The sequence below is a fragment of the Lissotriton vulgaris genome, chromosome 12 (genome assembly GCF_964263255.1).
Source record: "Lissotriton vulgaris chromosome 12, aLisVul1.2, whole genome shotgun sequence".
Classification (NCBI taxonomy): Eukaryota; Metazoa; Chordata; class Amphibia; order Caudata; family Salamandridae; genus Lissotriton; species Lissotriton vulgaris.
Window position 1 is genome coordinate 611,593,411 of NC_141700.1, and position 15,737 is coordinate 611,609,147.

General features: G+C 42.3%; 1 protein-coding gene across 1 annotated transcript in view; it reads right to left on the bottom strand.

The window, feature by feature from the left end:
- PMFBP1 (polyamine modulated factor 1 binding protein 1) overlaps positions 1-15,737 on the bottom strand; it is a 1,903,249-nt gene that overhangs the window by 1,611,170 nt on the left and 276,342 nt on the right. The window contains exon 4 of the mRNA XM_086945556.1: positions 1,298-1,365. Within this exon, the coding sequence (XP_086801682.1) occupies positions 1,298-1,365 (68 nt within the window). The remainder of the gene's footprint in view (positions 1-1,297; positions 1,366-15,737) is intronic.

The following is a 15,737-nucleotide window of genomic DNA, read 5'->3' on the forward strand; positions in this document are numbered from 1 at the left end:
GGCACCAAAGGATGCAGCCACAGCGGATCCATCGCCCATGGACCGGGCCAGCTATGGGCATTGAAGGGGGCTCAGCCCAGCTGGGGTTGTGCCAGTCAGCCTGGAATTACTTTGGGGACCTCCATCTCCCTCCTTCTTGCCAAGTTATGCCAGCCGCAGTGGAAGAAGCTCAGCAGACTCTTCCGCCCTACACAAGACAAAGGCCGCCTTCGCCACTGCCGCCATGACTGTTGATCGCCATTGTACGCCTATGCCAACATCGCAATTTTCTGAAAAAGAAACAGAAAAGGGACCCTCCACCCACAGGCATCAAGAATTTAATGAAACCATCAAAATGAAGAAAAATTTTACAAAAAAGGACAATCGCTTAGACACTGTGCCAGGGGCAACGCTGGGCATCTGATGAGACAGAAGGCGTTTTCGAAGGGGCTTTCGCTCCCCCCACCTTCTAGCCTCTGGCTCGTTTGCTATTCAAATTCTCTCATAATTAACAGAAAAGCCTAGTTAACAACAAACAAAAGGGAGCTGCCTTAGTCAGCGCTGCGGAAGAGGATTGCCAAGGGAAGCCAGCGCCTACAAATGTATGCCACAGCAGCTGCCACTCGCCAAGAGAAGAACCTTCGGGGAAGGATGCCAATTCGGTCTCAGCACAAGAAGCAGAAGAAGAAGGGAGTACAGGTTCATCTACAGAGACACAGCTCTCCAAGTCCAGGATCAAGTATGATGACCACAGCCGGAACAAGACAACTGGCACTAAACTTGGTGTCTGCTTGAACCTGCCACACACCTACATGCATGCATGCATACAGGGTGAGGAATGGTGAGGCACAAATGCATGCAAACACACATGCAAAAACACAACAAACTATACATGCATTCACACACACACACACACACACACACACACCACACACCAACACACACACACACATATAAATATGCACACACACTGGTAAGGATGTTACAGACAACAGCGTGATATCTTGCTCCGACAGCAGCAAGCAGGCAGGCAGCAAGAGATTTATCTACATTCACTGCTATCACCCGGGAGATGAATGAGGCCGATGTGCACCCTGTTCACCACATCCAGGATGGGAGCGAGGAAGCAGCAATGGCAAACACATCAGCACCAACTTACAGAAAGACCTATGTACTTGGGGGCCTCTGGCGAAACCAGCAGGCAGGAGGGGGTAAAGGGCAAGGAGGATGATCTTGCCCCAGAAACCCCTAGCCTTGTCTTATTCCTTTCCTTGGAAGTTTTTTTCCTCTTCTTTTTCTGGGATGGATTGCTACTCACTTGGTCGTTGATGCTGTGGATCCAGGGAGGTGTTCCCTTGGCAGTGGGCACTGAGTCGACAGCTGGCGCTGGAAACGAGAAGGGGAAAAAGGAAGAGAACATCAGACGATGGTGGTGTTAAAATGATGCCACAGCATATTTTACAACATACCCAAGCTTTTTAAAACACATTTTTTGGTTGGCTAAGCGGTATCAGGAAAGGAGCAGCGAGTGTCGCATTCACATGGGATATGCAAGTCCTATGGGAGTTATATCGAGCTCTGTTGTGAGGATTAACGAACTCAACATGTTTTGGGATTTTTTTTTTTTTAATAATGAGAGCGCTTTCACAGTTAATAAGGAATAATGATTTGGCTAATGAGCATTGAAAAATTAAGCGAAGCGATGTTTGCTTTTCCCATTTATTGCCATGGCGCGATTGCATGGATGGATTACAAACACAACGGACACAGCAAACAAGGGCAAATCGTCTGTCCGAGTGGGGTGAACTTAGAGACGGGTGCGGGCCACTGGTCTGCCAACTGCAGAGGGTTTGCGGAACGCCACCATCAGAGGAAATGTGTGGGAAAAGGTTATTGCAGACTGCCAAGCAGCGGCAGTTAATGTCTTCAACGGTTAATCATCTTTACAGAGGAATGAGCTTCTGCATATTTCATTTGCATCTCATTAGAGCGCATTAGCATGGGGCACTTGAAGCCTGCCCAGGAGGAGTGCAAAGTTGGGGGGGGGGGGGAGAGGACGTGGTAATAAGCTCGCAGCACCAATGAGTCACACGCTGCAGAGCCACAGCCTTGGTGAAAGATCGCTCATTTACTTGGGCTAGGATGTCTAGCTTTGAAAACCTTGAAAGTGGTGGTCCGACGCCGAGAGCTACTCATTTCAGAGAAGGTTAAATGAGCGACTGGATGTGAAAGGAGCATACAAGAAGACTCTATGGTATTTTGGGAATGCTCTGATCAAGAAGGCTTCGCCTTTGTTGAAGCCCTCGTCTTGCTTGCTTGTTTTGAATTCATCAAGGTAATTCCCCTGAAAATGGTTGCCTACACGTGCCCTGCCCTGGTTTCTGGAGCGTGCATGCCTGTCCAGGCGCCTGCTGCCTTCCGGGTCTGCAGCCGGGCGGAAGGAGCGCGGCGGCGGGTGCTGCTGAGCGCGCGCTTGAGCTCGCGTTCTTCCCTGAGCCCGCTCGCGCCTCGGTAGTCCTCGGCTGCCCTAGAGAGAAGTGCTGTTGGTCGGTGTTCAAGTGATTAATCAATTACACACGAGATCGGATCTCGCTGAGGGCCGATGCACGAAGCAGGGAGAGTTTGGTGGCTGGCATAGAGGGGGAGGGAGTGCAGTGGTCCCCTTAACCCTAAGCGAGGTATTTGTAATACTTGAATAGAGTAACGAACTCGAGAAAAACAGTGCCTGGTGGCACAAGGTTTGCTGCGCTTTAAGACGTGTGTTTTTGTACCGTTTGGCTTTGTCTTATGTGGTTCCATCTCGAGGTGCTGTTAAAGGGGTAGTGAGGTGAGCTGTAATCTTGTGTAATGCTTAGAGACACTAAAGGAAAGTTTTACCCATCCGTCCTCGTGGCCAAACTCTCCCCCAGGGGCGTAGAAAACCGAGTAGATCCCCGTGAAGTCAGCAAATGATTTAAAATCGAAATGCATATGAATTGCACATTCCCCAACATCCCACCTTTGCAAATTGTAGTCTATGATATGAATATTCAAAGCGCGCTGTTCGCGTGATTGTACTGTATAGTTGTGCGTGATTGTACTGTACAGTCTATGTAGTATGATCAGAGTGGAAGGGAGCCAAAATTATAAAGGGGGAGGGGGCAGACTTCTAATTCATCGTTTGTTTCTATTCAGAATTTTTCCATCCCATCTCCTTGGCGCCCTGGCACATGCAGATGTCGCTGTTGTTCTTTCGAAGGCTATAATCATATGCAAAATATAACGAGCCCCAAGACCGTAATGAGCACGGCAGCACTGCTGAGAACTTCAGAGAGGGGGGCTGGAGCAACTCTAAAGGCAAGCTCAGATTCATGGTTATGCTTTGCAGGACCAGAAGGGCAAAGCTCGCTCCATTGTCTGAGCAGGCCGCTAATGTACGCACTTACACATCACATGAATTGGCACCCAGAGCCAATGGTAAGACCTGCAGTCATCAAAGGTGCACTGACTCCTCCAAAGGCACATGCAACACCCAGGCATGCTAGGAAGATTGTCCTCACTCTACGCGGGCACATTTCCATTACATAATAAGTTGCATGTGCCATCATATTTAGGAACCCTACAGCATTCCACTAGCAACACAAGATAGGGCACAAGCGTGGAGCATTAAAATACAGTAGGGAAGCAATAAACCTGGTGAAACCTCTTCAAATACAAAAACAAAACCAAGTACAGTATACACTTTAAGTGAGGACAAAAGAGGAGGGTGCACTACATGGCCCCCAGGAGCAGCAAGGGTCTTTAGCATTCTGCGGGCACAGTCAACAGCTGTACAGTCAGTTTGCCTACTAGGTCCTTGTTGGATTGAAGGTGTTTGAGGAAATTGAGCAGTGCCATTGCCATTCACAGCAGGACGAGGATTGTGTAATGTGTTATAACCAATCTTCGTAATAGGGAGGTGTACGGACAGTGTGTGGCAGACGAAGCTGGCAGGGGATACGTCAGTTTCTGGCAGTTACAGCTTGGGTGATGGTAAGTTGCAGAACAGGACATTTCGGATGTTTATGGGCCCAAAATAAAAGTGCGAGTTGGTGAAGAGCTGTGCATGAGGAAGCAAGGCGACCAGTAAGAGAGGACTTCAGAATGCCAGAGTAGTTGGTGTCTATTTAGTTGTTTAGGATAGCAACTGGGTTTAAGAGGTGGTTAAACGCAGACAACTTTAGCAAACTGAGGAAGTTAAGAAGTATTTTTGAACAACAGAAATGGGCATTGGTCAGGTCTCAACTCATGGCTGTGGATTGTTAGGTGGTGGGATTATCATTCATTTCAAAGGCTAATTAAAAAAAAAAGGTTTAGTTCAGAAGAAAGAGGTCGAAATGGAAAACAAAATCTTAGAACTCCCCAAACAGCCTATCCTGTTGAAGGGGTTGAATTTCGAATAAGGGGTCACAAGACCCATGGAGGAAAGACCCAGGTGCCTCAAAGGGGCCAATTTTTTCACACAGAAGGTGGGAAATGCATTTTTAGTGGCATTTAGCAGGAGTGGTATAGTACAACTAGTAATAACCAATGAAAATCAGAGGGTAATGAAAGTAATTTTTGAGAAAGTATGTACTCAACTTAAACGAAGTATGGTCCTGATGATAGATGATGCATCATCAAAGATGGTATTGGCAGTTTCCACCTACTGTCGATAGCTGTGTATCCATGAGAGGTGGTGGTTTTAGGCAGGGAGTAGGGCATCTGTAGTTTTAAAGTGGTAGGAGGCAGGGGTAATTGGTTTGTTCTGAGGTATATTAGTACAAATATGAATTGGTAAAACAACCCTATGACTACACAAAGGCAGACATTGGGCGTTTTCTCACACTATTTGCGGGAAAATACAACAGTTTCAAAAGTGGTGAACTGTGTAGCTGGATAATGCTTTGAGGAAGTAACAGTGGATGTTCTCGTTATCAGTTACTTAACACATCAACAGGTTTGCTTAGTTCGCAAATTATTGCTGAAGAATTCTGAACTGTTTTAAATTGTATGCCAATTGGGTAAGCCTGTAAGTGCTTTGGCAGGGTTGCATGGAAGTACCTAGATTATCTATTGAACCTGGTGGATGGGTAATGAAGTGCCACTGCTTCCAACATACTTTGTCTCAGGTACAGGATTGACATTTGCTAGTTAATTTCTTGGGTGATTTAAGGTATTGTCGAGTATTTTAAATGTCATGGATGCTTTGAAAAGAAATGCAAAGGGCGAGGACATGTCTAGATACTTTGGAGACAAAGGGCCAGACTCAAACATTTTTGTCCCAAAAAGTATGTTTATGGTCAAAAATCCCTTATTTATACCAGTCAGCAGTCCTGTGGCTGTTAATGATTTGACTACTGCATAATCCTCAGCCACTAGTGTGTATAATTACACAGTGGTAAACCTCTTGCAAGTTATGGGAAGTGGGCGAAACTAGGCATGGTTCAGTTTGTGAATGCCTACAAATTTGTAAGTTCTAGGACATTCACAAATTCTAAAACGACCCTTTCACTCCTTGGAAATGGTCGGAGTTTTACTCCAGCTAAGAGTCGATGTAACTCTCCCTCCATGACTGGGAAGAGGAACAGATTACATCCAAACTTGGAAGGGATGACTTGGAAGGGATGACTTGGAAAGCACTGAGGCTATGGCAGCCTGAGGAATGTTACATTTTGCATACTATTATATATAGTACGCATGGAATCCTGTGCCTGGCACAGCATCACCTGCATACTACTGGGAATGTTTGTGAACTACAAACAAATTGCAAATGCACGTTCAAAAGAGGTGCAAACCTTATGAACTTTTACACTTTTTTTTGTGTATCTGACCGACAGCGTTTCAAAGATTCTTTGGTTCACAGTTCTTCAGGGAGAAATTGATCAAGTGGATTATGCTCTAGAATATGGTGTGTGATTGTACAGTACTGATGTGCCTTAAAGCATGGGCGAAGTAGGCCAATACTTTGTGCTGAAGCTGGCTGAGTCTACTAGAACCTGTTGTACTTTAAACATAGTAAAGTGTTGTTTAAGCCAAAGGCAGGTAGATAGATCCTTTCCGGTTTTATCTATCAAATGCGTCTATGCCAACAGAGTGGGGTTCTGCATATAAGATCTGTAAAGGGAAGTAGAAAGAAGTCATGTGTTTTAGGAAGTCTGGACATGGAGTCCCTAATAAACTACAGTTTTGTTCATATATCACAGACGGATAGATTAAGGTATAGCTACTCACAGAGTTCTAAAGTAACTTATCTTGGTCTGATGAGGTGTACCTAAATCTATAGAGAATGCTGCGGATCACTCTAGTATTGAATGAAACTCGTCTGTAGTCACTGAATTAGAGGGAACTCATTTTATAGACAACTCTGCTTTTTCCTAATCGGTGTTAGCATTTTACATTATATTACGTTCATTATATTACGCTTTACATTCCTTCATTTTTTAATATCAGCTGGAGTGCTTTGGCCACTTCTGGCTTTATATGCGCATGGAGACAATAAAGATTTTGTCACCTTCAGACTGGAAAATATTTTGGGCACAAAACCACATGTACTGTAGGTCTCGTCCCTCATATCTGCTATAATCCTGATAAACACTTAAACCATTCCACTGTAAACTAACATTTCTGCAGAATGCCATAATAAGAAACTTAATGAGAGAACCAGCTCACAACAGACCCTATACAGATGGCATAAAGCATATAGACATTTTACTGGGAAACAGTTGTGTCAGTTTACTTTCCATTTTGGAACTGGTCAATCTACATTTTAATTTCTCGAGTGTTGATGCCCATCTCTGTTTTGTCCATCTTCTATCCATTATTAATTAGAGATTCTTTGAGGCAAAGCTTCTTCAGTCCCCAATACCCAGCTGCAAAAGTTGCTTCATTGCAAGGTAGAGATTAGATACATAGATATTGAAGTCAGCCAGTAGACTTTTTTTAAAGATGAACTGGGCCTTATATAGGAAGTCACTGATCAGATCCCGAGAGTGTTAAGTGCCAGGGGCATGGTCGGTTTGAATGGTTTTAGTAATTGTAGGTATTCTTAGACCTTCTGAAACAAATATAGTATTAGGTGGGTTCTTGGAGGTTTTAAAATCCGGAGCACTGAGCCCACTGTATCAACATTTGGGATTAACCATGTAGGAGAGTTATTTAAAAAATGTGCTTGATAACTTCCCAGAAGCCCACTTTAAGTGGTGGAGCAAGAGGTGATTTACTTATTTTAGTGAAACAGAGTCAGTACCTGATCCCATTATACAGAAATAATTGGGTCACTCCCAAGTTAGAATTTAAAACACTTTATGTTCACCTCAAAGTGCTGAGAGGAGGGCAGGAGAGATGAAAAAGAAGGACCAAGAGACAGAGGAAAGAAGGCGACATACAGCAATGAGGAAGGAACCTTGGGTATGCAGTGGTCTCCCCAAAAACACTAAAAGGCTAGTACCTCTGCAGACAGAGCAATCATAGCATTGCAGGCAGCCTGCCTTATTAACCAAGATACCAGGATAATGGGGTGGATTCTGTCTCTCAGGCTCTTAAAACATGAAGTCCCTTATATGAGAAGCTTAAAAGGAGATGGAAGGTTAATCAACTGCTGGGAGCATCAACAAAGCCATCGATGTGTTCATTGTTTAAGTGTTCTTTTGTATTTTAGTACAGCGATGACCACCATAAGTGCTTTAATGCAGAGACTGGTACCACTGCTGCATGCTGAACTACAGAAAAAGTAGGGTTTTCTTGGAACGACAACATAGGGCAGGCACCAAGCAATTATATTACAAATATTTGTTGTCCAAAATGAGCATCTGCAATTGAGCTCATCTAGAAAATAAACCTTGGAAAATTGAAGTGACCCATATTTTTGTCATTGAAATGCGGTTTTAAAATAATGTGAGATGCTTTTATGCTGTTGAAGAGGATATGTAATCAGGCAGAAGATATGTGAGTGCAGATTACACTACAAAATCCAGTGGGCAATTAGACTCAAGGGTAGTTTTCTGATTGACAAGTTAGCCTAAGAAGTAACAAGGGTCTCAAGAATGCTACAAAAATGCTGAGTGGTGAGGGCAATGTAAAATCTTACGCTGTATGTCACAATCAGATTATGTAAAAGTACATTAAGAGGAAAGCAGCATCTGCAGTTCTCTTGTGAATGCTTTCTTGCAAGCTAGGATGCAAGGGCATTTAGTACAGCTGTGAGTTAGCTGACTGTTACTGTCCTATAAACAAAACAAAAGGCTACGAGTTGCGCTTTTGAAGGCTTTGACTGGGTGTTAGAGATTTTCCCATGCATTTCAGGACAGTGTTGAGAATGGCCTAGAACATAAACATTAAAGAATTTGGGTAACCCAATCAACCCTTGTGCAGTATACAGTACAGGCTGAGGATTATCTACAAGGGATTTTATTTGTACACTAGTTCAGTTTATTTGTTAGCGTAAGTCATAGAGTTTGTTGTCAGCAATCTAACTCAAATGTATCCATAGGATAACAGTGATATGTATTGATATTGATCACAAAAAAAAAGAGAGAAAGAGCACACAGGAGATCCTATTTGTATGAAAATATATTATATTTTATATATCAGAAATCAATTCAAGGGGATACATCAAGTAGTTAATTGTAAGCAAAATGTCATGAACAGATGTATAAAACAAATCAGCAAATCAGTTCATAACAAAACATCAGCTCCTATAAATGAAAAAGAGTAATAACTGAGACGAATAATGAACAAAAGTTACTCTTAAGAACATAAATTGCTTGGGAGATGATGAAGAGGTCGACGTTTCGGTCTTTGTTCCAGTTGTCTATAAGACCATCTTCAGGACAATTGTGTATTGCAGAGGAATCCCCCTGTGTAGATGCAATATAGAAATATTAACAATGTGTTTCTTATAACATCTACACATGATGACATCTAAAACAAGGATAACTGTGTGTGTAACACTAAAGTAGTGTTACTTGACAATCTTCAATATATGACATCAATCTTTTGAGATGTTGAAGACTATTTGTACATCAAACAACAAACAGGTGTGCTACTGAACATACTTTGAAATGTAGCATCAATCTTCAAAGACCAATTTTTACTTCAAATAACAAACAGCATAGAAGTGAATCATCACCAACGCCCATTATACCATTAGAATAGGCACAAACTTACTTAAAGAATTGTGATGGAGGTGGAATTGCTAAGTTCATATAGCTAATGGGTGGAGATACGTAACCGCAGAGATCTGTCAGATAAAAGCAAGATATTGTATAAAACTATATCGTGTGAATGTCAGCCGACTTATAATCAGGTCAGGAGACATCATACCTGAAGAGTTCTTGAAGACAGTATTAATTAATTCGGGCCAGCGATCCAGCACCAATGAAGGAAAGCTCTTAAAGTAGAAAGTTGTCCGTATCACTAAGAACAAATCAAACAATGACTGAAGGTTTCTTTTGTAAATTGAAAAATTAGTCAAGTAATTGACACGACTTTGGTAAGACTATTGAGTTATATTAAATCCAACCAATGTAGAACACCGGACCTCGAGTGACATTCGAAACGGTGATCTCGTGGTTGCTACTGCATTGGTTGGAGACAATGTGCCCAGCATAAACTCTCTGTGCAGAGGTCTAATTAAGGGATCATACTTGCTACTGTAAAAAAGAGGAGCATGAACTCTACTCTCTATTTAAAATCAAAGCGCATGAAAAAAATTGCGCTCTAAGTAGTAGTAGTCTATTTAAATCATGCCACTATCAGGACGTCTGGCATGATTCCTAGGCAGCAAATGCTTAACAGGTCACGTTTGTAACACCTCGTAATTTCTGCAGAGGACAAAACCATATCGGCCTATATTTTGGTGGTTTTCAACGTGCGAAAACAAATGCTGCAAGCAGCGCGTGACAAACAAGCAAAGTGTCGTGGGCATGGTATCAATACATATATTGCACTTAACAATTGCCGACGCTAATAGTGCCACCGGTACAGCAAAAAATGCATTATATTAAAAAAAAACGTCGGGATGTTAAGCATATTGACAAGTGTCCTCTATGTTATTGCCAACAAATTAAATGTGTAAACTGACAACATGAAGGCAGTACACCTTGCAGTCTAATAGGCAAAGTAATGACAGAGTCATAAAGCGATGGAGGCGTGTAGATTACTTACATTCACGGCTTCAACAGCGCACCGATAGCGATCTAGCAACCAGAAGCGTTTTCGGAATACTGAACGCGACTGCGGCTAATCCTTTTTAAATATCCTGCCCCGGAAGTGTAACAGACCTAAACAAAGCCAAAGACGAACTGGAAACGCAGCTGTCTATGGTTAACGTTTGAACAAGTTTGTCAAATGGTCTAATGGACATTGTGGCGGCCATCTTGTAAGGTCAATGGTAATAGTTTCTAAGTATATTAGGCGATGGTTGTGATAACAACAGTAATGGAGAATGGTTTGTTTAAGGTAACTATGCCACTTATCCCACTAAATTTCACATTTAAAAAAAATAAAATAGCTCTGGGCAAAAATGATTTTAGCATGAAATATCTTAAAATAGATGCAAGTTAATGAGATAACAAATGTATTTATACAATCACAAATGCATTTGGGCAATTCAGTCAACAACTCGTTTGGACAGAAAAGTAAGTATCTCATTGTAATATGCCCATAGATGCTACATTGTTATTCCAGACGAATAATGACAAGAAAACACAAAAAGCAACACAGTTGCATAACCATATATTAAGTCATTAATTAATGCGATATAATTGGCAGACAAAAAGCATGCACTATTTTTAGCATAACTATCTAAAGCTAATTGTTGGCCAGGTATTTCGATCAATGCACCAACATATTGATACTCAGTTTTCCTACTGCAAGGGAGTATTGAGAGGTTCACACATTCACTTCACCGAGAATGTGTGAACCTCTCAATACTCCCTTGCAATAGGAAAACTGTGTATCAATATGTTGGTGCATTGATCGCAACGATATACCTGGCCAACAATTAGCTTTAGATAGTTATGCTAAAAATAGTGCATGCTTTTTGTCTGCCAATGATATTGCATCAATTAATGACTTAATATATGGTTATGCAACTGTGTTGCTTTTTGTGTTTTCTTGTCATTAATCGTCTGGAATAACAATGTGGCATCTATGGGCATATTACAATGAGATTCTTACTTTTCTGTCCAAACGAGTTGTTGACTAAATTGCCCAAATGCATTTGTGATTGTATAAATACATGTGTTATCTCATTAACTTGCATCTATTTTCAGATGTTTCATGCTAAAATCATTTTTGCCCAGAGCTATTTTTTCAAAAAAAATTGAAATTTAGTGGGATAAGTGGCATAGTTACCTTAAACAAACCATTCTCCATTACAGTTGTTATCACCACCATTGCCTAATATACTTAGAAACTATTACCATCGACCTTCCAAGATGGCCGCCACAATGTCCATTAGACCATTTGACAAACATGTTCAAACGTTAACCATAGACGCTGCTTTTCCAGTTCGTCTTCGGCTTTGTTTAGGTCTGTTACACTTCCGGGGCAGGGTATTTTAAAAGGATTAGCCGCCGTCGCGTTCCGTATCCCAAAATCGCTTCTGGTTGCTGGATCGCTATCGGTGTGCTGTTGAAGCAGTGAATGTAAGTAATCTACATGCCTCCATCGCTTTATGACTCTGTCATTACTTTGCCTATTAGACTGCAAGGTGTACTGCCTTCATGTAGTCAGTCTATACATTTAATTTGTTGGCAATAACATAGAGGACACTTGTCAATATGCTTAACATCCTGACGTTTTTTTAATATAATGCATTTTTTGCCGTACCGGTGGCACTATTAGCTTCGGCAATTTTTAAGTGCAATATATGTATTGATACCATGCCCGCAACACTATGCCTGTTTGTCAGGCGCTGCTTGCAGCATTTGTTTTCGCATGTTGAAAACCACCACAATATAGGTCGATGTGGTTTTGTCCTCGGCAGAAATAACGAGGTGTTACAAACGTGACCTGTTTAGCATTTGCTACCTAGGAATCATGCCAGACGTCCTGAATAGTGGCACGATTTAAATAGACTACTACTACTCACTGTAGAGCGCGATTTTTTTCATGCGCTTTGATTTTAAATAGAGAGTAGAGTTCATGCTCCTCTTTTTAGGTCGAGGACCGTCGTACTGCGTAGCAGTGGGCGGAGCCCGAGATTTAATGTTTCTTAGAGGGGGCTTGGAACCCGCCCCTCTTCTCCATTGGCTGGCCTAGTAAATGCTGGCCAGCCATTGGAGGAGAGGGGCGTCACTCCCTTTAAGCCCCGTCTTTTTCGGATTCGGGGCGTGTTTTTTAGGTTCTTTCTATCTGTGACGTCATCCGTCACTCAAACCTAAAAAACACGCCCCCCAGTCTGAAAAGGACAGGGGTTGTCGGACTCAGCAGTTCCCTCCTTGTTAGTGTCGATGCTGTTTAGTTTTTCCGATAATATAACCGTTTCTAAGCAATTTATGACTTTTAATTCAGAATACTTCATGCACTTCCTAAGTGTGATTTCAAACAGTGAAAGGCGGGATTTGTATTACATGGTGGAATTCGTTTCCGCATGTCCTCTTGCCGAAGATCTTCACCTTCCGGCACCCAGGTTAGAATGCCAGAAGGTCGTAGTTTTGGAAGTCTTAAACTCAGGCCTCGTGCTGGGAGAGGAGGTCCCACTGATTGAGCGGCGGCCCTGGCTGCTTTTACTGCCCCGTGGTGATGCTAAAGTCAGTGGTCCACCCTGTGATTGCAACTCGCGTGACGTGTGCTGTCTTGAAGGAATGACGGAGGGATTTGCGTCCCTACCACCACCCTGTATGTCATCAGCTGAGGCCGCACCAGCCGTCAATGCACTGAACACAATTTTTAAAATACCAACACCAGAGGTATTTGCGCCTAGAGAGGTTTTTTTGGCCAAAAGTCAGAAATGTAATTAAGTGCGGTGTTGGGCGTATGCATCTAGAAAGTTTGTTGAGATGTTTCCATGCCGATTAAAATTTTGGATGCCTATTGACCCAGAAGTCAAACTGACCGTCCCTGAAGATTGGAAAGCCAGGCGAGTGTCAGGTTTGTCTAATGCTGGTGACTTCATAGATGAGAAATTATTTCATTTCTCATGGTAATTGTGGAGCTGCCGAGCGCTAACACCTCGGAGAGCAGATTGCGCGATAAAGGTGAAGTCATGCATGCCTCCGGGTGAGGGACACGGACACCCCTGAGGCGTCAGTACATACAATGCCTCGCATGGGGATGGCTCGAGCTGGGCCGGGCCTCGGCGCCACGCGCTCTCAGCGGGAACGCTGCCTCGCGTTTCTGCCTTCTCAGGCACGACCAGTCCGCCCTTGCCATTAAATGCTTTATTTAACCTTCGCAGTGACGTTTTCTTAGTACAGCTGCGCGGTTCAACTAAACTGCTTTCACATAACTATTTTCTCGTGTTATTTACCGTAAACCAAAATTACCTTCTAGAAGCATTTTGAGGTCGTGAAGGATCAAATTAATATCGAGCAGCGTTATTTAAAGCAAGAAGGCACAACACGGCAAGCTTTTTTTTGTCGTGGAGCATTGTAACATGTTTTCTAAAGTGAGTCGAAAAAGTAATATTATGTGCACTCTAACTTGGTGACCTGCTGAACTCACCCTGCTCTGTATGGTCAAGAGGGCGCTGCTATTTTCAGGACTTTCCTTGTCCAATGGCCGCCCTCCTTTCTGTCATGAGTATTGGCACGAGTTGCAGCGGATGACTCTTCCAGCAGACGGTCAGACTGTGCCTCGATTGGCAGCTCACATGTAGCCATTTAAGGCCCGGGGTGCAGTGCTCTGCTCCCGCGTTTGAACTGTTAATTCGTGCCACGTCATGAGTGTTTATATGCATTGCTCCTGTGTAGACGCCTTCTTCGCCCCTTTCTCTTTTCCAATATTCTTTCTGTATCACAGGATGTAGATTTATATTTTGGTGCGTGGGTTGGTAAAGCATGCCTTTTGTATGATATAGATATTTCACTTGTGACAATTACAGTGTGTTTCTGCTGATAAATCGAACACTATTTTTGAGGGATATTTTCAGATTCTCAGTTACAACCTTTTACTTTTCTTGGTGTGCATAATCAGGCCAATATGGTTATCTTTGCATGACTTGGACAATTATTTGGAATGGTGCAAACATTGTAACTGGCACCATCTGCTCAGGGGAGTAGCCAGAGAAAATAAATACCCCCTACTTGGACCCGCATTCAGAATGGCTGAGAACGAGACCGTTTCTCCCAAAATTCTTTCATATTTTCTACCCTTTTCCTTTTCACTCCCTTCTACTGGGTAGCCCTTCCTTTAATCCCCCATTTTCATCTCTCCTCCCCCTTCCAATGTCCCCCTCCTCCTTTTATCCCTCTTCCCTCTTCCATTTACTCTCTTTCATGCTCCTTTTGTCTTACCCTCCCATTCGTTCCTCCTCTCTCCTGCCTGCCCCCTTCCTATTTACCACTACCTCCTCTTCTCTTATCTCCCCATGCTCGTCTTGCCCAATCGCTCACTTCTAGTCACACATGTGCCTCTCTCCTCATCTCACATCCATCTTTCTATTCCATTTTCCTCTTCCCTTTTCTCAACTGTAACGCCTCTTCCCATTTGTCTCTTTCTCTCCATCACACCCTTCCATTAGACCCTGTTTGTCTCTCTTATCCTTCTGATATCCTTTATCTCTCCCTCCCTTCTAGAAAGTTGAAATATCAATAAACAAGTTTTGGCCAGTGTGGTACCCATGTTTTGTGCCATATATTTGCAAATTTGGACTAAAAAGTAATGCAGTTGATTAAATAGAAACAAGTTAGACACGTAATAGCATGTTTGTAATTTTTCCTCCATAAGGGGGGAAGGGTAATATAAATATTAAATATGACAAATTAGTCTTGACAAGTACAAATAATATCTGCTGTTATAAAAAACAGTGAGTGACATAGTTTCTGTAGTCCTAAAAGCCTGATAGTGAAAGAAGTTTTCGGTCTTATTCCCTGGTCTCATTTTCAACTTATTAATTACTTAAGTATACTTTCAGTGCTTCGAAAGAGCTGAAATATATTTTGAGCCTAAAATAAACAGATTCGAAGTATGTAGGTCAATCTTCCCACATGGACAAAATACTGCAGCTAATGCACATATTTAAAGGAGTGGAGGGAGAAAAAGGCATCTATGGCATTGCTCGCTCTCCTGTTAAAGGCAACTTCTTTTAAACAGTGGTGCTGTAACAATTTGCAGAGTGGGAGTGCTGCCATCAGTGTTATATCACTAAACTCATGCAGATTGTGAAAAATTCAAGTGTCACATAAAGACCAAGTGTAGACAATGAGCCACGTCTACTCAGCTAGAGAGTGGTATGGGTCTGGTATGTAGCTGGCGGTGTGAGTAGGATCACACTGTCACTCACATTATTAAAGCATGATGTGTTAGCACACTGTCATTTATATGCAACACATTCTCCATTGAAATGGGCACTTATTTGTACAGACATTTCACTAATAAAACTTTATAGCGCACAAATAAGAATGTGTGGAATTGAGTTGCAGCAAATATTTGTCAATTGCGCAACACCAAGTAATTGATTTCTTATCCTAATAACCTAATTGTTTCCATCACACAGACTACTTTGTGCATTCTTAACTGCTAATACATTTTAAACATTTTTACAGTTAATTATTTGGGTATTTTCATTTTGTTATGTGTTTGGGAAAAAATGA